General features: G+C 45.2%; 1 protein-coding gene across 1 annotated transcript in view; it reads left to right on the forward strand.

Moving 5' to 3' along the window:
- Window positions 1-27,335, forward strand: part of LOC146808456 (transient receptor potential cation channel subfamily M member 2-like) — a 694,250-nt gene that overhangs the window by 403,744 nt on the left and 263,171 nt on the right. The window contains exons 11-12 of the mRNA XM_085623563.1: window positions 799-912; window positions 8,692-8,821. Of these exons, the coding sequence (XP_085479689.1) occupies window positions 799-912; window positions 8,692-8,821 (244 nt within the window). The remainder of the gene's footprint in view (window positions 1-798; window positions 913-8,691; window positions 8,822-27,335) is intronic.

Here is a 27,335-nt window from a genome sequence, read left to right on the forward strand (position 1 = left end):
AATACCATGCACCCTACTTTATGGACAATAAGGCCTACTTAGGGGTGACTTAATAATATTTAAAAGGAAGGTTTAGACCTGTCAAAAAGGGGTCATTTTGACAGGCAGAAACTGCAGTTTAAAACTGCACAGCCAGGCTACAATGGTGGACCTGGAGACAGTCTATACAGTGCCACCCCAGTGGATAGCACGAGTGCTGCGGTCCACTGGAAGCATTTATTTACCGGTCCTGGGTACACTTTGTACCATGTACTAGGAAATGATAGGCAATATCAATAAACCAATCATGAGTATACAAATATTACCATGTTGAAAGGAGGAGCACAAGCACTTTACCCCTGGCTAGAAGGGATAACGTGTACAGAGTTCTATAGCCAGCAAAAATAGGGTTTAGCAAAAAGGCATAAAAATCCAATGTGACCCTGCAGAAAGGGCAAATGTCCAACAGTCCAGATAAATCCTTTCGAAATACCCCAGTAATCATGGGCACAAAATACCTTTTTTTATGAAACATACTAGAAATGAATTCCATGGTTCTACAGTTATTGAAAATAAGATTGCTTGGCTGGCTCTGAATAACATTAAATTGAGGTAGAAAGAAATGCAGTGAAGTACAGTGTCTTTATGGTCAAATTAAAAAAATGCACAGGATTACATGGATGCAATTTAGAAGTTGTATATTTTAGTTGCCATCGTTTTTCAAATTAATATTTTTAAAAATCAATCCTGCAAAAGTCTACTTTTAAAATGTAGTGGTAAGGAGTTGTTCCCAGATTTGAAAATATTTTCTCTTTCAAGTGTGACGTGGAGCCAGTTGCCATTTCAGAAAGTCTGCAGTACCCCATCCGCGATCTTCTGCTTTGGGCCGTCCTTCAGAACCGGGCAGAACTTGCAGAGATCTTCTGGTCCCAGGTAAATGTTCATCCACACTAGGAAGCTGCAGACCATAAACCAAAAGAGGTGTAGTAGCTGGGCGATAAATAGACAATGTGTCCCTTAAGGTAAATGTGTCCTATTCTCGTGACAGTCACATGAGCCATGAGACAAGAAGCATAAAGGAAAGACAACAACGCAGGTAACTAACGTAAGTGGCAATTGTGCTCATTATTTAAAAGTAATTTTGCAATTTATTTTTAATCAAATGGAGCCGTTTCTTGTAAATGTTTTTAGATTTTCCTACCTCGCTGAATGATATTATTTGATCACAATAAGGAATGTGCTGTCTTTATTTTAAAGCTGATTTGTAACTGTGTCTTTGCATTCATAAAACATTTTGGAGGTTATTTGGAACTATACATACATTTTTTTAATGGAATATGGTTGGATCTCCTCAAAATGAACAAGGTTACAAGCATGTTGTTATGGGTCTGAGATACATCCATGGCCTCCTGATCATATGGGATGAAGGTATCAATGACCTCAAAACCAATGTAGGATCCTTGAATAGAATCACACTGAATCTTCAATTCACATACACTTACATTACGTAGATGTCTGCTAAATCAAGGGCCAGGAAATGCCCAAGAGATGTCCTTCCTATTCTTAAACTGATGTGTAAGGATACTACACACACAGTTAGATTTATCATGAAATATACTAACAACAATGGAAAGTATTTCAGATATTGTGTAAACATTGGAATATTTTGCAGTTGGGTTTAGATGTTAAGGATAATGTCAATGATCATCCTTTGATAACATATAAGACGGTTCAATTAAGAGCAGATATCATTATCTACAAACATCTTTCTAATAAGAAATGGAAAAATCTGGCTTACAAAAGATTTTAACGGCCTCTTTGCATATAAGAGGTGTAAAAGATGTGAGTTTAGGGTGGAATATTTGCAAATGAAGGTGCAGTAATCATTGCAATACATCTTTTGAGATTGTGTCACTGATTTATGTTGAGTATGATGGAGATCTGCTGGCCCATCAGCCGGACTCTATAACATCGGTCTGCTCTCTATTATTGCCTCGATCGAGAGGTGGTTCGACAAATTCTAATGAACCAGATTGCTGAGGACTGGAAATACACTGATGGCTCTGAACGCCTCTGTCACCACTGTGGGTCTCAATCTAACTCTAGAGCGCCTTCACTAACATCAACTGGACTTGGAAAAAAGGGGTGTTTCCCAAACTCAAATTGTAAATTTTCTTTTGACCTCGCTCATCACTGTTTTGACTGTGCCAAGTGACCCAGGCTCACGCCTAGTCATCCTAATCTTATGAAATGCAGGTAGGTGAGCTGTTGACCCTCATGTATCGAAGCTTTTGAAAGTTGCCTTGTTAAACGTTATTCCTGGTATCTACATAGAACACATACCAGCATGTGTTACCATGTCACGGCATGCCTCGTATGCACAATTCAAAGCAGCAGCAATTCTTGAAGTTCTTCTTTGTCCAACATCTGCTCCGCATGGACATGCAGGATTTAGTTACTAGTTCGTTTGAATACTTTTTGCTGGTGGTTCAAAGCTTGCACACACTCAACAGTCACCACAATTCGCCACTGAACTGCCCAAAGGTCACCTTCCGCAGTAATTGGCAACTTCATCGACATTCTCTATAACTCCCTTACTTTCAGTATGTATCAAAGTTACCTCTTGTGTCAGTCATTGCTTCTACCAAAGTGAACATCTGGAACACTGACCTCAGCTGCTCCCATTTCCACCAATAGATGAATTGGCATGCTTCCAGTTGTGGTCTTGCATGTTATCTCAACTTCCCAGAGCAAAAGGGCAGCGTGACAGTGCAGATTTTGAAAAACAGGGAGCCATTCTATCTAGAAAGGCCAACGCCTTTCATTCCATGTTCAATTTTACTGCAATAACCCTACACACAGACACAATGTTAACCTCCAGAACCACTTAAAAGCAGGAACTGCACTGGCACACGCATTTCCCACTAAAAAGAACAACATTTTAATTCATGACTGAACAAATGTGACTGAAAGTGATAAGTAAGAAAATGTGATAGCTAAGCAAAGGTGTGGAAATGTGCATGGAAATGCATTTAGCTAATGAGAGATACTGAGAAAAATCTCCTCAGCAAAGGTGTCGAAATGTGCATGGAAATGGATTTAGCTGATGAGAGATACAGAGAAAAATCTCCTCAGCAGCCATAGAACTTCAAACCTCACGTATTGAGTTACAGCTCTGCCACATAACCTTAAACTAGTAAGAGTATGAAAGGCAACTCTCACAAATCATACTCTGCCTTACAACTCATTCAGTCTCCTGGTGACACAACACGTCCCGAGAAACAACTTGGTGTCCAGGGAAGACTCATTTCACAACTCAGGCAATAAATTTACAGTTACAGGATGAAATAGACAAGGTACAAGTCACCATTATCTTAACCTCAGGGCAGTTGAAGATTTTCCAAATCCAGCTTAACAAGGTAAAGCACACTTAATAACTTATACCAACAAGCCACATTCCTTTGTGTCACCCAACGTGCCTTCATCTTCAAGTGAATTACAATGTGCCTTCACCTCAACTGAAGAAATTAAAATAATCTGGCAGAAAAGACACCCAAGACAACTCACACACAATATAGTAAATCTGATAATCCTCCATTAACATCCACCTAAAATAGCAATGTCAGCTCTGAACCACAAAACCCTGATGTTCTATGCATGTCTCACAATGTCAGATCAGTAAATGCGCATCATGCTGACATTCTTTCACTGATAGACATGATTACCAAATCCTGGAGAAGCCAATACTCCCAACCAATATTAGACTCTCTAGTGCCACAAAGGTACCCCATCCCCAAAGAAAACAGATTTTTACAACTAGAGGAGAGACTACCTTTTTTATTTAGCGGCTGAAATGCAAACTAGTATCCACCATGTCTTACTACACCATTGAGTGCCTTAAAGTTGCAATTGCTCCCTCCTCATCCAACACCACCAACCTACACATCATATATCACCCATAGCGGACTACATTACTCTTAATTTCCCAGCAGCATATACATAGGTAACCTAAATATTGATTGGGGCAATAATAAACCCACACACTACTGGTCTACAGGCTACTAAACTTGCACTCCCTCTCCCAGATATCTGCCAGACCTACCCACAACACAATTTGCATTTTAGAACAATGTATTTCATCACTTATCTATTGAATGCGTACCTCCCATTGGGCTCAGCTGATCCAGTCATTACTCAGTGGCGTTCAACATCCCTTGTGCAAAGTGCACCCCGCCACCGACAGAAGAGCTGGAAAAATCAACCACTGACCATTAACAATACTGAAGAAAGAAATGGGATAAAAAAATGGAGTAAATGGATTATGTACCGAGGGGAACTGTGTAACTCACCTACCAAAGAGACGGAGATGAAGAAAAATGCTGGAAATCTTTTGAGAGCGAATGACTGATTTACCATTGATTCCTATTAAATATACGAAGGATGTAACTGTATCGAAATGTATATGAACAAGAAATACTGAAGAATGCAGCATAAGAATGCTCTTGATCCCAACATAAACACTATTAAACATGCTTCGGATGTAGAATCTGCAGTAACATCTTACACTGAAATGTTCCCGAAATGTATAACACCGTGACACCTCTCAAGATCAAATAAATGTGATCAAAACCCAGTCAACGATGGTTCAACGACTCCTTCCTCAATCACAGAAGATCTATTTGTAACTGCAAGAAATGATGGTGAGCCTCCAAATCCCCCAACATGAGAACCAGACTCAGACCATTGAGAAACCAATAAAAGTTATCCATTCAGAACACCAAAGAAACTTACATTCAGAAACAAACTTTGGGCTGATTTATATGTGGTGGAGTGTAGATTCTGTCACAACGGCAATGGAGTATACACATCCCCAACATGAAGGTCAGCCCGCCCAATTTTGATGCGAGCGGACCTTTGATTTGGCTATGGTGGTGACTGCTCCATCACTACCATAGGCAAACCTCTCCAACGGCCCAACGGAGTAAGGACCGTCTGAGAAAGGGATACAGATAGGCTGACATGTAGCCATTTGTTTACTGTCCGTCACCGCCAGGCAAACCCTAGTGGTGAGGGGCAGTAAAAACAGAGCAAGATGACTCCCATGGAGAGGGGAGCATTCATTTTACCATGTAAAAAAAAAAGTCAGGATTTTCTCTTTGAAAATATAAAAATAAAACTGTTTGGTGCAGGGTTAGGTCCCGCTGATGCAACCCTGTACCGAGCAGCAAGACGCAGTGGCAGGAACTGCTTTGACGGCGGTTCCTGCCAATGCTTTATAAATGGCTTCCTGCTTGGCGATCATTGATACATTTGATTGGCAGATCCTCCATCATGGGGGCAGAGTAATTGACTCCCCATGGCAGAACGGTGACCCGCCTGTCTAGATACAAGTATGGCCTTTTGTCTTCGTCAAAGCTGCCAACATCTCTTTTTAAATACATTGACAAAAACATCCCTTTAAGAAAGAATGCACTGCCCTGACCTCCTCCGTCCAGATGCCATGTTTTTCTGACCTGCTTCACGGACAAACATACACAGAATGAAAGATAAGTGTGCAATCAATTTCAAACCACCTAACAGCTTCCCCCCAAACTACTGAAAACTCGGAATGCGTTTTACGTGATTTCCACAGAGACCAGAGAGCCAAATTACAGACTCACCTTGGCTCGTGAGAACATGCATCTCCTTTCCAGAAAATCTATCTACAACAAACTACCAGACTGAGTTCAGGGCAGGAGACGGCACTGAAAGAGCTACTACTTTACAGGTGCGTGATGATAGTCACCACGCCCTAGATGCGAGCAACACATGTCTACTAGACCTTTCTGCAGCCTTTGACACTATAGATCATCAGAGACTATTGGTTGTGCCAGAAAACAGAACTTGTTTCAGAGATGAAGTGCATAAAAAGAAAGTGCACTGTCCCCGGTGTGCAGGTGCAACGCTGTGGCCGCACTGGGTCAGGACAGCATTGATAGGTGGAGCGACAGTTTCAAACTCTGGGTCCTCTTTTCAAACATAGGGCCTGGTCTGCTTTTGAAATGATCAGGGAACCCCCCACATACAGATGCAGTGGGTACTACACCCACCTGCGGGGTGCACCTTGGGGGGGTTCTCTCGGACACCTTCACTCACTCCCAAAATGTGCCGCTCGGTGGCATATTGGCCTCTTCTCCCCCATCTGTAATGTGTTGGGGATGCAGCAACAAAGGGGTTCCACCATTTCCATGGACCACACCCTTATGCAAATAAAGATGTTTATTTTATTTCATTTATTTATGAGGTATATATAGTGTGAACAAGACCATTTCTGGTTTAAGAGCTGTGGACAATGGATTAACGGAAAATGTACCCAGGGTAATACATAGAATCATAGGATGATATCAAAACGCTGTACAATGGAGAATACCATGGAATGTACACAGGGTAATACATAGAATCATAGGGTGATATCAAATCACTGTACAATGGAGAATAACATGGAATGTACACAGGGTAATACATAGAATCATAGGGTGATATCAAATCACTGTACAATGGAGAATAACATGGAATGTACACAGGGTAATACATAGAATCATAGGATGATATCAAAACGCTGTACAATGGAGAATACCATGGAATGTACACAGGGTAATACATAGAATCATAGGGTGATATCAAATCACTGTACAATGGAGAATAACATGGAATGTACACAGGGTAATACATAGAATCATAGGGTGATATCAAATCACTGTACAATGGAGAATAACATGGAATGTACACAGGGTAATACATAGAATCATAGGATGATATCAAAACGCTGTACAATGGAGAATAACATGGAATGTACACAGGGTAATACATAGAATCATAGGGTGATATCAAATCACTGTACAATGGAGAATAACATGGAATGTACACAGGGTAATACATAGAATCATAGGGTGATATCAAATCACTGTACAATGGAGAATAACATGGAATGTACACAGGGTAATACATAGAATCATAGGGTGATATCAAATCACTGTACAATGGAGAATAACATGGAATGTACACAGGGTAATACATAGAATCATAGGGTGATATCAAAACGCTGTACAATGGAGAATAACATGGAATGTACACAGGGTAATACATAGAATCATAGCGTGATATCAAATCACTGTACAATGGAGAATAACATGGAATGTACACAGGGTAATACATAGAATCATAGGGTGATATCAAATCACTGTACAATGGAGAATAACATGGAATGTACACAGGGTAATACATAGAATCATAGGGTGATATCAAATCACTGTACAATGGAGAATAACATGGAATGTACACAGGGTAATACATAGAATCATAGGGTGATATCAAATCACTGTACAATGGAGAATAACATGGAATGTACACAGGGTAATACATAGAATCATAGGGTGATATCAAATCACTGTACAATGGAGAATAACATGGAATGTACACAGGGTAATACATAGAATCATAGGGTGATATCAAATCACTGTACAATGGAGAATAACATGGAATGTACACAGGGTAATACATAGAATCATAGGGTGATATCAAATCACTGTACAATGGAGAATAACATGGAATGTACACAGGGTAATACATAGAATCATAGCGTGATATCAAATCACTGTACAATGGAGAATAACATGGAATGTACACAGGGTAATACATAGAATCATAGGGTGATATCAAATCACTGTACAATGGAGAATAACATGGAATGTACACAGGGTAATACATAGAATCATAGGGTGATATCAAATCACTGTACAATGGAGAATAACATGGAATGTACACAGGGTAATACATAGAATCATAGGGTGATATCAAATCACTGTACAATGGAGAATAACATGGAATGTACACAGGGTAATACATAGAATCATAGCGTGATATCAAATCACTGTACAATGGAGAATAACATGGAATGTACACAGGGTAATACATAGAATCATAGGGTGATATCAAATCACTGTACAATGGAGAATAACATGGAATGTACACAGGGTAATACATAGAATCATAGGGTGATATCAAATCACTGTACAATGGAGAATAACATGGAATGTACACAGGGTAATACATAGAATCATAGGATGATATCAAAACGCTGTACAATGGAGAATAACATGGAATGTACACAGGGTAATACATAGAATCATAGGGTGATATCAAATCACTGTACAATGGAGAATAACATGGAATGTACACAGGGTAATACATAGAATCATAGGGTGATATCAAATCACTGTACAATGGAGAATAACATGGAATGTACACAGGGTAATACATAGAATCATAGGGTGATATCAAATCACTGTACAATGGAGAATTTCATGGAATGCACACAAAGTAATACTTAGAGTCACAGAGTGATATCAACGAGCAAGACTATTATGGGTAGGATACGTTCTCTTAGGAGTGCTGAGGCACTACGTGTGTGCTAGAATGGTCCACTTTAGTGATACCAAAGAGTCCCAGGGTGGAGAGAAAGGGCACACACCAATGTTGCTTTGTTCAATACCAGCCTAGTATGTCAAAGGACCTGAATCAAAAGTTACCAGCTAAGACGCATGCATACGGTGCTTCAAGAAGGCGATGGATCTCTCCAGTCAGTGGATCTTCAGACGGTGGGATAAGTGGGCATTGGATAACCACAGCCAGGAACCTCATTAACGTTCCCTTTACTTCTCCTTCTGCTTCCAGAGCCAAGACTGCATCGTTGGTGCCCTGGCATGTTCCACCATCCTGAGGAAGATCTCCAAGGAGGTGGAAGACAATGAGATGTCGAAGGGCATGCGGGTACAAGCCAGTCAATATGAGGGGCTTGCAGTGGGTGAGCAATCCGTTTTTGTGTCTATTTCTTTTAGTTTTTGTGTTGTAATTCTTTATTAAAACTTTTGTATAAGATTTCTTCATAAAAACAATGGCTTCAGTCGTGTTTAACAATAAATAAATAAATAGATTAATAAGAAGTAAATGCGACTTCAGTCTCTTAATGGTTGACAAAAATATATAAATATTTAAATACATAAATAAGTAAATAGGTTCTGAGCCCAAAAGGAAGGAAGGAAGGAGAAAAGGGAAAAAGGGGAGTGAAACAAGAAAGTCCAAGAACTAATAAATATACATATATCAATAACATCAGGACTGACCTACAGTAGGGAGTTAAAAACAGTGATTTATATAATTGGGAAATATACCTAATGAAAAATATCTCCAATAAATCACTGTAGAACACTGAAATATGAAAACACTATATGCTAAGTATGAATAAAAAAGTAGGGACGAAATATGTCTTATGCGTGTTAGTATTTCATAACGAGTAAAAACTGTGCATACTTTAATGTTATTTATGCAACAGATACAATAATTAATAATTCTGGGTGGATACTTACCATTCTCCAGAAAGTATAAACTAACCTAAAGGAAAAGGGGGGGGGGGAGGTTAGGCCTCGTAGGAAAGAAAAGTAAAGTATAATAAATCTCTTTCTGTGACATTATTACCCATTCTCTATGAAAGGTATAAGGTAGTAATGATACTAAATATTACGGTCCCATTGGTATGGTGTTGCGGAATCAGGGGGGAGAAAGGTACTGGGGAAAGAATAGCAGGGAAATGATAATGATATAGAAATAGATAGTAATAGATATAGAAAGTACAGGATAAATGATTCAAAACACTTCCAGCTTAACCATGTGGAAGTAGGAAGGGATAAAGGTGGATCCATACATATACACACATATGCCCATATGCACATACAAATATATATATATATCTATATATACACATAAATATGTGAGTACATACAAGTGTCAATATGAAAATGTGAAAATAATCTCTGAAAGCGAAGGATAATAGTTATTAGATATGTCATATGTTAGGAGGCATCCACTAGTGTTCAATATTATCACTGATTGATTTGGATTAATCACTGCAACATTAATCATTATCATTTTCTGGGCCTAGGACGGGTGACCATACTTGATGAAACAAGTCAATCTGGTCCTGGAGATTTTATATGACACGTTCATAAGAAGCTGTGTGAATCATAGCTACCATCCATGCTTCCTGTGATGGTGGATTAGGCGATTTCCACTGCCGCAAAATACAAACTTTTGCTGTGGCTACAGCTGTGTGTAAAAGTTGACGCTGAGGTTTAGAGAGTGTGTGTGATTGACGTGTATCGTGTAAAAGAATAGTGGCAGAGTGAATTGGAAGTTGCAATGGCATCGTAGTATGTAAAGTTTTACCCAAATATTCCCAGAAAGATTATATCAACTGACATTCTCAAATGATATGGGATATGTCACAAGCAGTATTATCACATCTCCAGCAGCTAGCATGAGAAGGTAAGCCAGCTCTATGTAGCTTTGTTGGGGTCCAATGCCAATCATGGAGGATTTTTAATAAACAAAATTTCAACCTTGCTTCATGTGTGCCTTTATTTAAATCATCAAGGATCTCTGTCCACTCATCATCCTTATATGATATTGATAATTTGGATTGCCATTTGATACACAACTCCTGTGATAGAGGTTGTGAAAAAAGATGGGATGTGAGTACTTCACAGAAACCGGACGTAACTCTTTTATGCTTTCCCCAGGTATGGAGATATGTTACTACTGGTGAAGCCTGTAGCAGCCAAGGTTGCGGTCCTAAGCTTCTCCACAAGCATTGTCGAAGCTGGGTATATTTCCCAGAGTGTAGGGTAGACAGGCCAAATTCCTCTTGTAATTGTGCAGATGTCTTGAGGTCACCATCAGAGAGGATTTGATCCAGGGTATGAATATCTGCTGCCATCCAGAGGGGCCAAGATAGTGTTTGTTTATTAATGCGTATGCTCACATTGTCCCATAAGGGGCTTTTCTATAGATTCAGGGATGTGACCCCCAGTAATCGATGTGCTCGCTGCCAAGGCCCACGCAGAGCTGATAAGATTGGATTCGTGGAGTCATTATGATAAGTTTGTGTCCCATATAAAACGGAAAGGCCTGTTTCTGTTGATGAAAGATGCCTTTCTATATGCACCCATTGCGGCCTATCAGAAGCTTTTGATATCATGTAAGTCATTTGGGATAATTGTAATGCAAGGGCATAATGTCCTACTGATGGCAAGTTCATTCCTCCATAGGAACGATGAGCCTTTAATTTCAGTGCTGCTAGACGAGGTCTAGCTGAGTTCCATATAAAGGATTTTATCTTAGAATCAATTGGGCATAGTATGGTTAGAGGAATCTGAACGGGGAGCATACCAAGAACATATATAAAACGTGGGAGTAACCATTTTTATGGCTTGTACTCCACCCCACATTGAAAGTCCTAGTACTCTCCATTTATCAAAGTCGCGTTGCATCTGAGTAATGAGGGGGTTTAAGTTATCTATAATCATCCCTTCCAGGCCTTTGTTCACCAATATGCCTAAGTATTTGAGGCGCGAGGATTGCCAATGAAAGGGAAACCCATGTGTTCGAGGCATGTGGGCTGCTGAATTCATATCTGTGCATAGATCGCCGCCTAGTGTTGGGTCCGGATGTTTGCACGTTGTTGTCCTGGAAGAGTCTTCGAAGTATCCTTGGATAGGTGACTCCTCCCCTGGACTACAGTGCGCATGGGCATCCTCTCCATCCTCAGATTGTTTTTTTCCGCCATTGGGTTCGGATGTGCTATCTTAGCTCAAGTTAGGAAAATATTTTGTCAAGGCCAAAAGGCCTTTAGTTCGCGTCGGTACTGTTTATCGATCGGTTTTCGATACAACCTTGTTAGTTTACTAACTTTCCGCACCGACTTTTTTCGCATTTACCTGTTCATCGAATACTTCGACGATGGAATCGAGGACGCCATTCAAGAGGTGTCCGGTATGCAATGCGAAGTACCCACACATCGACGTCCATCCGGTGTGCAACAAATGCCTTTCGCCGGACCACGACGAATCGACATGCATGGCCTGTGCCCGGTTCCGTTCCAAAAAGACTCTACGGAATCGACGAGCGGCGAGACTCGAGGCGCAGCACGCGGCACCGGCCCCAGCAGACATCTTCAACGAGGCCGAAGACGTCGAAGAATTGGATGTCTTACCCTCCAGTCCCGTTTCCGAACACGGATCCGGATCGGACGAAGTCGACGATTCACTCTTCCACAGAGGTGAAGACGACACCGAGGTAGGAGACGACGAGGAGGCCTTAGGGGCCGAAGAGAGTAGCTCCAATGATGAACAAGGCCTACCTGTTCACACCGAAGAAGGCCCAGTTCCACGGCCTATGGCTCCGGTCGAGGGATCGCCTTCGGGCCTTACCCGAGACCCATCCCGCAGTTCTTCGGCCCCGCCCTCGGGCCCGGCCTCGGACACCCAGCGGCAGCCATTACCGCTTAAACCAGCTGGTTTCCCTTCCATAAAACCGAAACCGAAAGCTGCTCCGGTTCCAACGAAACCGAAACCGAAAGTGGCGCTGGTCGGATCGAGGCCTTCCACGCCTTCGACGCCAGCGCGACGCGTCGACACCGACCGCACCAAGAGAGACTTCGGTGCCGAACTTGAAGCGGGCGACGTCGGAGTCGATAAACGGAAAAAGGCCTTCGGCGCCGACAAACCTACTCGGCTCCCGGCACCGACGCCACTGACACCGAGGGCTGCGCCGCCTGCTGCGCCTCGCATCGCTCCCTCGACGACACCAAAGCCTCACGCATCGAAGACGTCGACGGTCGTCTCCGCACCTCGACTCGATGAAACACCGGCGCCGAAAAAGTCCACGGCCGCCTCTACGAACCTGGTCGGTGCCAAAGCCTCAAAGGCGCTCCAAGGACGACCTGGTGCGACACAAAGCAGCAAAACCAAGGCTGCCCTCCAGGACCCGTCGGGTTCCGGTCCGATCGAAGCTCCGGCAGCCTCTTCGGTGCCAGCCAACATTACCTTTGGCTTGCCTCCGTCTACAATCCCGAAAATGTTCCAACTCAGGACGCGGGTCACCCAGACTACAATTACACCTGCTGAGACGTCTCCGTCACGTGTCATTGACGCCAACACTGGCAGGATGATTCTCCACGAGCGAAGGATAACTTCGGAACCACCGTTGGACCCTTTCAGGATCCCGCTAAAAAGGAAGCTGCCTGTAGAATCAGAACCTCTCCTTTATGAACCTTTCCACTCATCCTACCAGGATCCACAACTATTCTCCCCCACACGTTCCGACACGGATGCGTTGGAGGATTACATGGATGACCAAGTCCCCTACCATGGAGACACAGACCCTGATGACCAGCAGGACCCTGATCACACTTGGGGCGACCCGGTAGACCCAGGTGCACCTCTCGATACACAGGACCCACAACTCTATGGGGCAAAAACATCTCCCACAGAGGATACTGCAGCCTTCAACGCTCTTATTGAACGTGCTGCCAATAACCATGGGGTGCAGCTTCACTCTGACACCGTCGAAGATGACTTTCTTATGGACACTTTCGCATCCTCAGAACGGCATGTAAAGACTCTGCCCATGTTGAAAGGAGTCCTCAAACCAGCCAAGGACATTTTCAAGGAACCCACCAGGGCACGAGTGATAAACCCCAGTATTGATAAGAAATACCGATCAGCACCTGGGGACCCTACTTACATCAGAGGACAATTACCATTAGACTCCATTGTCGTAGCGAATGCTCGCAAGAGGGCACACTCGCAAACGACAGGTGACGCTCCTCCCCCGGACAAAGAGTCCAAGGTGTTAGAGACCTCTGGCAAGAGAGTTGCCGCCCAAGCAGCCAACATATGGCGCATAGCCAACACTCAAGCGCTCCTTGCTCGCTATGATAGAGCGCACTATGACACACTCGAGCAAATATTCCAACATCTCCCTGACCAGTTCAAGGAAGGCGCAGAAATGCTCATCAGAGAAGGACAGCTACTCACGAATGCTTCCATCAAGTGTGCACTAGATGCTGCAGACACGGCTGCCAGGGCCATAAACACAAGCGTCATGCTGCGACGACATGCCTGGTTACGAATCTCAGGATTCAAGCCTGAGGTACAAAACAATATACTCAACCAGCCTGTCAACCCCGACTATCTATTCGGGCCAGAGGTTGACACCACCCTTGAAAAGATAAAAAAGGACACGGACACTGCAAAGTCCATGGGCGCTCTCCAAACTCAGTCCTTTCGGAGCGGCTCCTTTCGTCGCCCCGGAAACAAGGGAGCAGGTAGAGGACAGGGGTCACAACAAACATATAACAAAGGCAATACACAGACCACCTACGATAAAAACACCCGGGGTGGATATCGTGGCTCCAGTACAAAGGGCAGAGGACGCGGCTACGGCAACACCAGGTCCTCCCCCAAGAACAAGCAGTGACGCCCTCTCCCTTCCTCCCGACCACATAACACCTGTCGGGGGAAGGCTACAAAGGTTCCTGTCCACGTGGAACTCCATCACCACGGACAGGTGGGTCAAAGATATTGTAAAATACGGTTACTGTCTGGAGTTAACCTCCACTCCACCCACTATACCACCAAGAAACCGTCCTATGTCCTCAGAGCACTTAACGCTCTTACAGAAAGAGGTGCAAAGTATGCTTCTAAAAGGCGCTATAGAGGTCGTACCCATCCACGAGCAGGGTACGGGGGTGTACTCCCTCTACTTCCTAATTCCAAAAAAGGACGGGTCACTCAGACCTATATTAGACCTGAGACCCCTGAACCAGTACATTCTTTCAGAGCACTTTCACATGCTCACTCTACAGCAAGTCCTTCCGCTTCTCAAGCAGGGAGACTTCCTAGCCACACTGGACCTCAAGGATGCGTATTTCCACATACCCATCCACCCCTCACACAAAAAATACCTCAGGTTTACTGTTCAGGGGCAGCACTATCAATTCAAAGTCCTTCCCTTCGGCGTGACAACAGCGCCCAGGGTTTTCACGAAGTGCCTAGGTACAGTGGCAGCACATCTACGGAGGCAGCATATACACGTCTACCCCTACCTAGACGACTGGCTCGTTCAAGCGAAGTCAGCCCAGCAATGTGCCAGCCACATGTCCCGCACCATTCACCTCCTCCACAGTCTGGGATTCTCACTAAATTACCCAAAGTCCCATCTCCAGCCCGCACACGTACAACAGTACCTAGGTGCGACCATAGACACTCTGGCGGCCACAGCTCAGCCAAATTTAGTGAGGATCAACAGCATACAACTGCTGATCTCCAAGTTCAAACCCAATCACTCACTTCCAGCGCGAGTGTTTATGCAGTTGATAGGCATGATGGCCTCCTGCATCTTCATAGTCCCGCACGCGAGATTACATATGCGCCCGCTTCAGGAGTGCCTAGCACGTCAGTGGACTCAGGCTCAAGGACAGTTGAAAGACCTAGTGTTGGTGAGCGGTCGGGCATACAACTCTCTGCATTGGTGGAATCCACAAAACCTTTGCAAGGGCCGACCATTCCAAGAGCCTGTCCCACAGATAGTACTGACAGCGGACGCGTCTCTCCAGGGATGGGGAGCTCATGTACTCCACTACACAGTGCAGGGCCTATGGACGACACAACAAAAGAAGATGCACATCAACCTTCTGGAACTGATGGCAATCTTCCTGGCCATGAAGGCATTCAAAGTACATCTATGCAACAAGGTTGTGTTGATCCGGACGGACAACATGACCGCAATGTACTACATACAAAAGCAGGGAGGAACACACTCTCCACAGTTGTCTCATCTGGCTCAGAGCATGTGGAAGTGGGCCATTCAGAGGAACATGTTCCTCATGGCGGAACACCTCCCTGGCAAGGACAACCAGATGGCGGATCTGCTCAGCAGACACAGCCACCAGATGCACGAGTGGGAGTTACACCCATCAGTACTCCAACTGTACTTCCAGCAGTGGGGTCATCCGGAGATAGACCTATTCGCAACAAGCGAAAACGCAAAATGCCAAAGCTTCGCCGCCAGGTTCCCACATCCGCAGTCGCAGGGCAATGCGATATGGATGAACTGGTCCGGCAAATTTGCGTACGCTTTTCCCCCAGCGCCGTTGATACCGCTGGTGGCTCGCAAACTCAGACAACACTCCCTGACACTCGTCCTAGTTGCTCCAACGTGGGCACGCCAGCCGTGGTACACCACCTTCCTCGAACTTTCCGTGGTGCCGCATCAAAGGCTGCGGATCAAACCCGCGCATTTGACACAGAACCATGGAGAAATTCAGCACCCAGATCCGCAACAGCTGAACCTGGCGATCTGGCTCCTGAAGTCCTAGAGTTTGGCTATCTCAACCTGCCACCTGACTGTATGGACATCATCAAGGAGGCCAGGAGACCCACTACAAGGGCTTGCTATGCAGCCAAATGGAAAAGGTTCGTCATTTATTGCGGTAATAATGACATTAACCCGCTGGACGCATCCATCCAAAACATCATCTGTTACCTCTTACACCTATACCGATGCAATCTGGCGTACACCTCTATACGTGTCCATTTGACCGCAATATCAGCCTATCTGCAAACCAGGCAGCACCTCTCACTATTCAGAGTGCCTGCCATCAAAGCATTCTTGGAGGGACTCAAACGAGTCATTCCACCAAGCCACCCACCGGCTCCAATGTGGAACCTCAACTTGGTCCTCACACGCCTGATGGGTCCACCCTTTGAACCTCTACACTCATGTGAGATTCAATTCCTTACCTGGAAAGTAGCCTTCCTGGTAGCGATCACTTCCTTAAGAAGAGTTAGTGAACTCCAGGCACTAACCGTTCAAGAGCCATTCATACAGGTTCACGCCAACAGGGTCGTACTACGTACCAACCCCAAATTCATGCCCAAAGTAATATCGCAGTTCCACATGAATCAAACTATTGAACTGCCCGTTTTCTTCCAAAACCCACAAACTGTCGCAGAAAGGGCACTACATACACTAGATGTACGGAGGGCCCTCATGTACTACATCGACAGGACTAAACCCTTCAGGAAGACAAAACAACTGTTCGTTGCCTTTGCCCCGCACCACAAGGGTAACGCCATCTCCAAAGCAGGGATAGCCAGATGGATAGTTAAGTGTATTCAAATCTGTTATCAAAAGGCAAAACGCACATTAACTATTCCACCACGAGCCCACTCAACACGCAAGTTGGGGGCTTCCATGGCTTTTCTAGGAAATATTCCCCTGCATGATATCTGCAGAGCAGCCACATGGTCCACTACACACACATTTACAAAACACTATTGTGTAGACGTGCAGTCAAAACAGCAGGCAGCTGTAGGACAGGCTGTTCTCAAAACACTTTTTCAGACCGCTGCAGCTGGCACTGGTAGCCGCCGCTAATAGAGGGCACTGCTATGTATTCTATGCACAGATATGAATTCAGCAGCCCACATGCCTCGAACTGAATATGCTACTTACCAGTATGCATCTGTTCTTGGCATGTAGGGCTGCTGACATTCATATCGCCCTCCCTCCTCCCCGGCGCCTGTAGCAGCTGCAGCTCTCAGAATTACTGTATAGCATGGTCATCACTTTCTGTATCTACTCCATCACTGCCACAATGGCGAAAAACAATCTGAGGATGGAGAGGATGCCCATGCGCACTGTAGTCCAGGGGAGGAGTCACCTATCCAAGGATACTTCGAAGACTCTTCCAGGACAACAACGTGCAAACATCCGGACCCAACACTAGGCGGCGATCTATGCACAGATATGAATGTCAGCAGCCCTACATGCCAAGAACAGATGCATACTGGTAAGTAGCATATTCAATAGCCGCTTCTGTGGTCCCATCTGAAATGGGTACTGCTTCACTTTTGTCCCAATTAATTTTGTAACCAGAAAAGGAGAAGAAATTATTTATAATTTGAAGTATAGACGGTAAATAATTGGGCAAAACTGTGAGTGTAAGTAGTATGTCGTCCATGTACAAATAGAGTTTCGATTCTCTCGTCGGAAGGCATATGCCTGTAATATTGGTAGCTTGGCATATTGTGGCTGCCAAAAGCTCCACAGCTAGAAGGAAGAGGAGTGGAGAGAGGGGGCAGCCCTGACGAGTGCCTCTACGGATTGAAAGCCCCCGCAATTTACCTGTGCAGTAGGGTTATCATATAATAGACATATTTTGGCTATGAATTGGTCACCCAATCTGTATTTTTGCAGCACTTTAAAAAGATATCCCCATTCAATACGGTCAAATGCCTTTTCTGCATCAAGTGACAAGGCTAGTGCATAATTTTGAAGACGTTTGGCAGACCATAGCGTGTGGGCTAAGGTGCGAAGATGATTCCTAGAAGAGCGTCCTGGAACAAATCCGACTTGTGTATGATGGATCAAAGAGGGTAAAACTTTACATAAGCGAGAGGCTAGGACGCTAGCCAAGATTTTGATATCACAATTTTTTATTTACTTTTAACACAGTTTTATTGATTTTAAATATGAATACAGTACAACCTACTATGACATTACTTTGCTTGGCAGGAGGCAACATTTGTTACACTTCGGCAATATTCTCATTGTTATACAATTCTTTGGTGTAATTACCATATACATCTATTAGATACGCATGGATTTCTTTTCATACTTCCGAGTAGGTATGCTTCAATACAAGTCTTGATGTCTCCATTACAAAAGAATATACAATAGAACCTGGTAACTTACACCAACTCCCCAATATCCCACCCCACACCCTACTGTCTGGCTCCCTCTGTGCTCATATCTTAAATCCAAGTTGCACATTCCTACACTAGGTTATCATGCCTGGGCTAAAGTATATACTAATCCTTTTCCTATTGGACTACCTTATACAGGGAGCAAGTCTACACAGACACAGTGTTCCACAGGGAAGGGGACAAGACTCATCAGGGCCCGGAGGGCTCCGCCAGGTCCGCAGCCCTTAGTGCCTCTAGCATCTGGTCCCACTCCATAGAGATGGGTATTTTACGTAACTCACGTAGTTCCTCTCTTCTATTGATGGCACTCTCCGCCCCGCCCCATCGGACCATCTCCGTTTGCCAAGTGCATGGCGAGGCGGGAAGAGCTGATTTTCATCTCATTGTGATGGCACGTTTCGCTATAAGGATAGCCATGTCTGAAAATGTATACTGTGCTTTCTGATTCTTGGGGCGAGGGTGTAGTCCTATCAAGCAGCTGTCGGCTGTATCCCAAGCGGAAGTGGCTGTTGTTTCCTTTACCATATGCCTTATCTCGGACCAAACTGCCTTCAGTCACGGGGACTCCCATAACATGTGTATTATAGCAGCATCCAGCGTTTGGCACCTAGGGTAGCATACTTGTGCGTCTGGGTAAATACGATAAAGGCGGTGTGGGGTAAGATATGCCCTATGTAGGATCATAAATTGAATATATTTAAATTTAGCATTACGGGACATTTTCTTAGGAAACTCCAGAGAGTAGGACCACTGCTTATCTGTTATATCTCTGCCAAAGTCCCTTGCCCATGTTTCGCGCAGGGGCACGAGCGTGGCCCCCACATGCATTCTGGTGCCTCTGTATAGCCATCGGATTAGGTGACGTCCCTCTCCCATCAGATACACTGCATGCACCAGTCCATTAGTGGAGGGCTTGATCCCATTACGGGACCAATGTTTCTTAATGTAATGAGCTATAGTAGCGTGTAGTATGAACAGTGTTTGGGGCACTCCCTGAGTGTGGGTGAAATTGTCATGGTCTGCTAGTATACCATCTATATACAAGGTTCCTAGTGTTGTTACTCCTTCTTGTGCCCATTGAGAAATTCTTCGTCTGGTAATTAGCCCTGTTGTAGTGGGGATTCCAAGTAATGGAACATTGGGCGAATATAGGGTAGTCCGTTTAGTGTACTGTAATGTCTGTCTGCAGTACAGAAGGGCTGTTTTAAGTAAGGGGGGTGGCAGGTGGTATTTTGGAGTCAGGCAGCAGTAGTGTATGTAATGTGCCTTGGTCCAATTTCTGTGACGTATATCCTATTTCATGTAAGTTACGTCTGGCGAGCCAATATGACAGCCATTGTAGCTGACTAGCCATGCAATACGCACGAAAATTGGGCACCCCCAGTTGCCCCTATCTGGTTTCAGTTGTAGTTTTGCTAGGCTCACCCTCCTACGTTCCTTTCCCCATATAAGCTCCGTGAGAAGGTAGTCCAGTATTCGAAAGACTTTGGCAGGGATAAAAATCATCAAGTTAGTAAAGTAATACAATAATCTTGGGAGCAACACCATCTTAGAGATGGCTATTTTACCCATTACCGAGAGAGGTAATGATGTCCAGAAAGAGACCTGGGCCCGTTGCGATCTAATAGTGTTCATCAGGTTCCCTTCTAGAAGGTCCTGAGGGTTCTATATATCGGTATACCCAGATATTTGAAAGTTTGTAGTGCAACCAACAGAGCAACGTGACCAAAATTGACGGGGTCTGGATCTTCTCTATATTGCATATAGAATTTGTTAGATTTTTTAGCGTTAATTGCCAGTCCCGAAATACGTTCAAAGTGTTGGAAGATATTTGAGGGGTTTTCAAGTCATCTGTTAAGTCCTTAAGGTATAATATAAGGTCGTCGGCACATGCCGATATTATATGTGTTGTCTCCCCCAGTCGGATTCCTTTGTTTACAGCATTTCTACGGAGTTTTATGATTAGAGGTTCTAGCGCCAATACAAATAATATTGGTGACAGGGGACATCCCTGTCTCGTTCCCTTTGCCACCATGTAATAGCGGGATGTATGGGAGCCAGTACGCACCCGGGCAGTAGGCACTGTGGATAGGAGTTTAACCCACGTCATATAACCGGGCAGTATGCCAAATTTCCCCATTATTGCAAACATGCATTTCCAATTTAGTGTATCAAATGCCTGCTGAAGGTCAAGAGAAATACAATCAGTCTTACAGGAGATCTTGGAGGCAGCCTCCATGACGTAGTGCAAGCGCCTTATATTGAGGGACGTATTATGACTTGGGACAAAGCCACACTGGTCACATGTGTGAGTTTTGAAAGGCAAGGGAGAAGCCGGCGGGCGAGGATTTTGCTAAGTATCTTATATTCAGTGGGTAATAAAGAGAGAGGGCGATATCCTGACATGTCTCATGTGTCTCTGTCAGGCTTGGGAAGAGGGATGACTAACGCTTGCATAGTGGTTAGTGGCAGGGAATGGGCCTCTTGTGCTGCACTATATAGACTTTCAAGGTGTGGAGTTAGACTGTCTGCAAAGGTAGAATAAAATTCAGCCGGCAGCCCATCCAGCCACTGGTTTTTATTGCGTGGAAGCTCCCTAATGGCCTTTTTGATTTCAGCCCTAGTAATGGGGTAGTCTAATTCCTCCTGGGCAGCTTCAGTTAATTGAGGGTAAGTCAAACCGCCCAGAAACACTTCTAAATGCTCCAGTGTTGCAGCTATTGGGACACTGTACACCGTCTCATAGTATTTACGAAAGGTGAGGTTGATTTACGCCTGAGTGTGCACTATTGTGCCATCCGGTAGTGCCACTTCTGGTATTGGTACGGGGGGTGCATCTTGTAAGAGACGTGCCAGTAGGGCCCCCGACTTATCCGCATCCGCGTGTTTATGTTGGGTTATGCGGGATAGTCAATGAGGCACAGGTCCTCAAGGAGATTGGCGTGTCGTATTCGCCCCTCTTCTTTGGGGGGATCGTCCCTTGTTTCGCATTCTAACACATGTAAAGAGGCCTCTAATGTAGTGAGTGTCTTATTAATTTCCTGCTGGGCCCTCACCGTCGCTCCTATAGATGCACCACGTATCACTGATTTAAATGTGTCCCACTCTATTAGGCAAGAAGAAGACGAATTGGCATCTTCGTGAAAGTAATTGGTAATGGACGTGTCTAGTTTATCTCGGAAAACTGCATCCTCTAGCATCTGCCGCCAGCGTCTCCAAGTTGGAACCGGAGTGGGTATTTTCCCCCATTCTAGAGTGATTTCGAGTGGATTGCGATCAGATGGAGTTTTACCAAGGTATGTAGTTTGGGATATTTGGGGTGTAATAGATGAGGAGCAGAATATTCTGTCCAGTCTAGTGTGTAGTTGGTGTGGTAGAGAATAGAAAGAGTATTCATAGTTAGTGGGGTTTTGAAGATGCCACACGGTTTTGAAGATGCCACACGTCCTTAATTGCCCAAGCCGCTACCCAGGACCTCAGAGACTCTTCATGTTTCATGGAAGCGGCTTCTCGAACCGGGGAATGGGAGCAGTCCAGGTGGACATCAAGGATTGAATTATAATCTCTACCAAGTGTCCATGGAATGTCAGCCCAATCCGCTAATACTGCGTTCAGGTTGATAAGGAATTTATTCTGTTCGTAATTCGGAGCATATGCACTGCCTATGACTATGTGTACGCCATCAAGTGTCCCGTGCAATAGCATGTATCTCCATTGAGTGTCTATTCGCTGCTCTATATTCATGAAGGGTACTCCATGTCTGACCCATATAAGTGTCCCTCTCGCAATTGCGGAATATGATGTAGTAAATATCTGGCCTCTCCATTTCTATCGTAATTTATCTGCCTCAGTGTCAGTAAGATGGGTTTCCTGCAGTAGGGCAATCTGTACTTTCCGTCTACTTAATTGCGCATAGATCCGATGACGTTTGTGCACTGAGCCCATCCCTCTAACATTCCAAGTTATCACTTTATATTTACCCAACACAGCCATACGTAGGTTTGCATGATTATATTAGTGTAGACCCAGGTGTATGCAATGTTTGTTTTGTGTTGTACCACGTGGGGTGAGCCAGAAACCCGGGAGAGCCAACTGAACTAAAACATCCAATACAAGGACTAGCGCTATAACTGTGCTGGTCCAAACATTAAACAAAACAGCCTGAAAGTCTATTCGGTTATTAAGTACATCAACTGCAGTGGGGGTGGTTCCTCTACAGTGCACTATACCCTTTTTCCGGACGAGCCACACACATGTCAGGACCTTTGATATGTATGAAAGGTATGGGGCACCTGGGGGAAGAAAGGCAACATATTTGTTCATTAGCAAAATCCTCGCCACCCCTCACCATGGGCACATGTCAATGTGCGCTGGATATCAACTTCAAGTTCCGCACTTCATTAGCCGAATAAAGTCTGCACTATTTGCGAGGTGATCGAGGGAAACAGCGGGTCATTACTGTCAGAGTCGGAGTGTAACAGGTTATCATCTGATTGTTCCGGCGAGGATGGCAGGTTGGTTTCTCACGTGGCAGCAGCCGCAGCCAATGCTGACTCCTGGCTCTGTAAGGCCTGTTCAGGGGATGGGGTTTTTGCAGTGGATCTGCGGGTCAACCTGATCGGGCGTACTCTCTGTCCCGTTGCCCGTTTTGGGTCTTGTTGTGCCTTCTGTTCAAGGTTGGCCAGGGTTTGGGGGTAAAGGGTGGATTCCAGCCAGTCATTTGCTGCCTCCGAGCTCTCCAAAAAATTGGATTTTTATTCATATATGATTTTCAAGCAAACAGGGAACAGTAGAGCATATTTAAGATTTAATACTTGGAGTTTCCTTTTCAATGGTTGGTAAGAGGCACAATGTCTCTGCACAAGCACTGTGTAGTCCGGGTATGTGGAGATCCTTTGGATTTCGTATTGGATGGGCGCCTTCTCCCTGGCCTTCTGGAGGAGGAAATCACGATCTTTGTAGTTTAGAATGCCGACAATCATTGTTCTTGGTGACATTCCGGCCGTGGGTCTGGCCACCGGTATCCAGTGCGCTCTCTCCACGCAGAAGAAGGGCGATAATCCTTCCGGGGCTATTTGGTCCCGTAGCCACTGCTCCATGAATTGTGGCACATTTGGGCCCTCTGAACGTTCCGGCAATCCCAGCACACGGATGTTGTTACAACGTGCCCTACCTTCAGCATGGTCCACCCTGTCCTGGAGACTCGCCAACTGTCTCTTTGTGCTGTGGCAGTGGTTCCACCAGGGTCTGTTAATTGCTTTTAACTGTAACTGATAACTTCTCATCGTCAGCCCTTAGGAGGGTAAAGCCAGTGGTCAAGGAACCTATTTGTTGTTCGATAGATTTTCGTTAGTCTCGTATCTCTTGTAAGAATAAGTCCAATTTATCTGGGGTGGACTCCTCATTGGTCAGTGGGACACAACTGATCGAAGATGTCTGTGAAGTTACATCTGATTCCCCCTGTGTCTGTTCATCAACAGGCTGCATCTCCGAGGGTTTACCTTTTGTGCGTCCCATGGTGAAGCAGGGGATACTCAGTGATGTTGTATTGCCTACGAGGTAGTGTCGTCAAGTGTCACGTTATACTGCAAGGGGTGGAGAGCAGGGAAAAGGAAGTTCAGTGACCCCGTCAGTGGCACTGGGGAACAAGTTTAGCGCTGGGGGTCAGGTCCCACCTCAGGACACCGGTACACGGCCGCACAGCAGATTTAGACTCGGGGTCCGTACTGTAGGTGTGTCTTTCAAAGTGCACTCAGTCGGCTGGTGAATTAACAGAGTAATGCAAGTAGGCAAGGCCCTCCAGATCAGAGCACCGGTCCCCAAGCCCAGACGTCAATGTGGCAGCGCGGGAGCTCGCAAACAGACTGTTCCTTCTGCCTGGGGAAAAGGCCCGTCCACCTCTCCCACAGTTCATATATATGGCCACCAAGTCTGCTCAGCAAGCAGTCCTTGACACTCACCAACTATAGACCACACTAGAGAAGCATAGTCTCAGAGTAAGAGATCATCCAGTTGTTGGAATGACGTTGAGCCCACAGGCCGGCCTCCAGTGTAAAGTCCTGTGCGTGTGCCCTTGGTCCCTGGTGTGCCCCCACCAGCGTTCTCGGCAGCTGTGTATCTCATTGTGCGTGCCCCCCAATCTAGCAGAAAGAGCTCCTACCACATACCCGCCCATTGTGTAGGGTACAGTAGGTAGAGATGGCCCCCTCGCACTCACCCCACCCTCAGCGTTTTTCTGCTCCACAGACTGGCTCCGGAGGGGCCACAGACAGAGTCCTCAGGATCAGTCTGACCACAAGGCAATGCTGGCACTCCGTAGGGCCTTCGATTTACCGCTTGGGCTCACCATGGAATTCCGCTCCGCCGGAGAAAGGCCCGCCTCACCAACCACTCAATTTATGGCGTTCCGGGGCCCGGCCCGAGATTCCACGCAGGCCGCAGCAGTCGCGTAACATGGGTACCACTGGGAGCGTAGCAGAAAGGGTTACAATAGTCCGGGGAGCTCTCCCGACAGGGCACCATCAGTCCCGCAGATCTTCTCCGAAGCAGCCTCCGGGACGATGTCGGCCCCTCTCCGCACACTTCCCCAACCCAGCAGGGCGTGGGCAACAGCCCTCCATGCCCAATTTGCTCCGCTGCTCCCGGCGGTACACCTTTCCAGGTCTTTCCAGGAAAGCGCTGCGCTCACCAGGATATTGGGCGCGATGTGCTTCAGGTTCCAGCGCAGCGGCTCCCAGGCCCAGCCATATGCACCAGTCACAGTGAGGACACACAGTGCGTCGTCACTCCCTTGCTCAGCGCCACTCCACAGATTCTGCCTCTTTCTAGTCGCCACCGGCACAGCACAACGCTGTTGTGCCCACGTATAAGCAGAGGGGAGATTGGGAATGGATGGCCACAGGTTCCGGAGATATTTGCAGGATGAACAGGTCCTGCATCAGAACTCCGTCAATTTGCGGCCACCATGTTTGAAGGTTAGCCATGCCCCCTCCGATATTACAATTTAATAGTGGTATGGGGCGATAACTGCCACAAAGTAAAGGCTCCCTCCCAGGTTTGGGTAATACAGCAATTATAGCTTTATCAGATAAGAAACCTAAGGAGGCCTCATGTTCTGCTTCCTGAAACGCAGGCTGAAGAGAATTAATCACCTCCGTTCCCGCCCATCGATAAAATTCTACAGGGAAACCATCTTCACCCGAGGCCTTATGGTAAGGTAAATTGGCAATTGCATGTGAAATCTCCTCTTTGGTAATCTCACCCTCCAATAATTATCTGCCTTCATCTGATAGACAGGGCAGGTTTGCCTGTGTAAGGAAGGTATCAAATTTATCATCTTCTGCTTGAATCTCAGCAGTGTAGAGAGATTTATAAAACAGAGCAAATTCGTTAACAATATCTTGAGGTCTAGTTAGTGAAGTACCTCCAGCTGATTTTATAGCCGGTATGGCCAGGCCGCTTCTCTTTGCCGTAACTGTGCTGCCAAAAGCCTCCCTGCTTTTTCCCCCTGTTTGTAATGTCTCCCTTTTATACTTTGCTGAGCATATTCTGCTTTAAAGGTAAAAAGATTATTTAGGTCCATGCAAGCTTGTTCCAAGGATTTACGATGTGGAGGTGTAGGATTATTTGTGTATAGACGAGTATAGGATGCAATATCTTGTTCCAATTCTTTCTGTCGGGCGGCATTTTGTCTATTTGCTTGTGCTGCATCTCTCATGAGCTGGCTGCGCATTGTAGCTTTTGCTGCTGCCCATAAGGTTCTACCGGAATTAACGGATCCCTAGTTGATGGAGATGTAATCTTGGAGATGAGATTGTAATAGAACTTTGCCCTTAAGGGTTCTATAACGCTGTATGTTCATACCACAGTGCTTGCCTCCCGGTCTGGCTAATACAATTTCCAGTGAAAGAAGGACTGGAGAGTGGTCAGAAAGTGCTGCCTCTAAAATATGGGATTCCTGTGTCAACTGCACCACATTTTGAGAGACCAAAAAGTAATCAAGATGAAAAAGTGTACCATGAGTAGGTGAAGTGAAGGTGTATTCTATATCTGCCGGATGAGAAAGACGCCAGTGGTCTACCAAACCGTTGTCTGCCAATATCTCATTCATCAAAACTCTATCTGCTGCATTTTTCTTATCTAAAGGGCCTGTTTTGTCCAGAACTGGGTCTCGCACCAAATTGCAAACTCCACCAATAAGGAATTGTGTAGCACCTATCTCTATTAGAAGGCAGTTCAACTGAAGAAGAAATTACTTTTTCGCTCCAGTCGGAGCGTAAATTGAACCAACGCAAATATGAGATTCACCAATTCTTGGCTTGGTAGAGACGTATTGCCCGTCCAAATCTGTCCAAGTTTTTAACACAGTGACCGGAAGAGATTTACGAATAAGAATCACAACTCCACATTTACGAGGAGGTTTCGCTTCTGGATCCCCCCCACCCCCCTCTTATATTGCTATGGATCACCTTTCCCACCCAATCTCTGCGTAATTTTTCAGATTCTTTAGTGTCGAGGTGGGATTCCTGAAGTAGAGCTATATCCACATGTTTTGATTGTAAATAAGAGTACTTTTTAGGTCAAGCCTAGACAGCGCATGCGAGGTCGCAAGACCTGTAGTAAACAGAATATGGAGGGTAATTTCTCTTGCTGCTTGCCACTGGTTAACTCTGGCATTGCTCTTCTTATCTGGCTTATTGTTGGCTGATGATC

The sequence above is a fragment of the Triturus cristatus genome, chromosome 8, assembly GCF_964204655.1.
Source record: "Triturus cristatus chromosome 8, aTriCri1.1, whole genome shotgun sequence".
Classification (NCBI taxonomy): domain Eukaryota; kingdom Metazoa; phylum Chordata; class Amphibia; order Caudata; family Salamandridae; genus Triturus; species Triturus cristatus.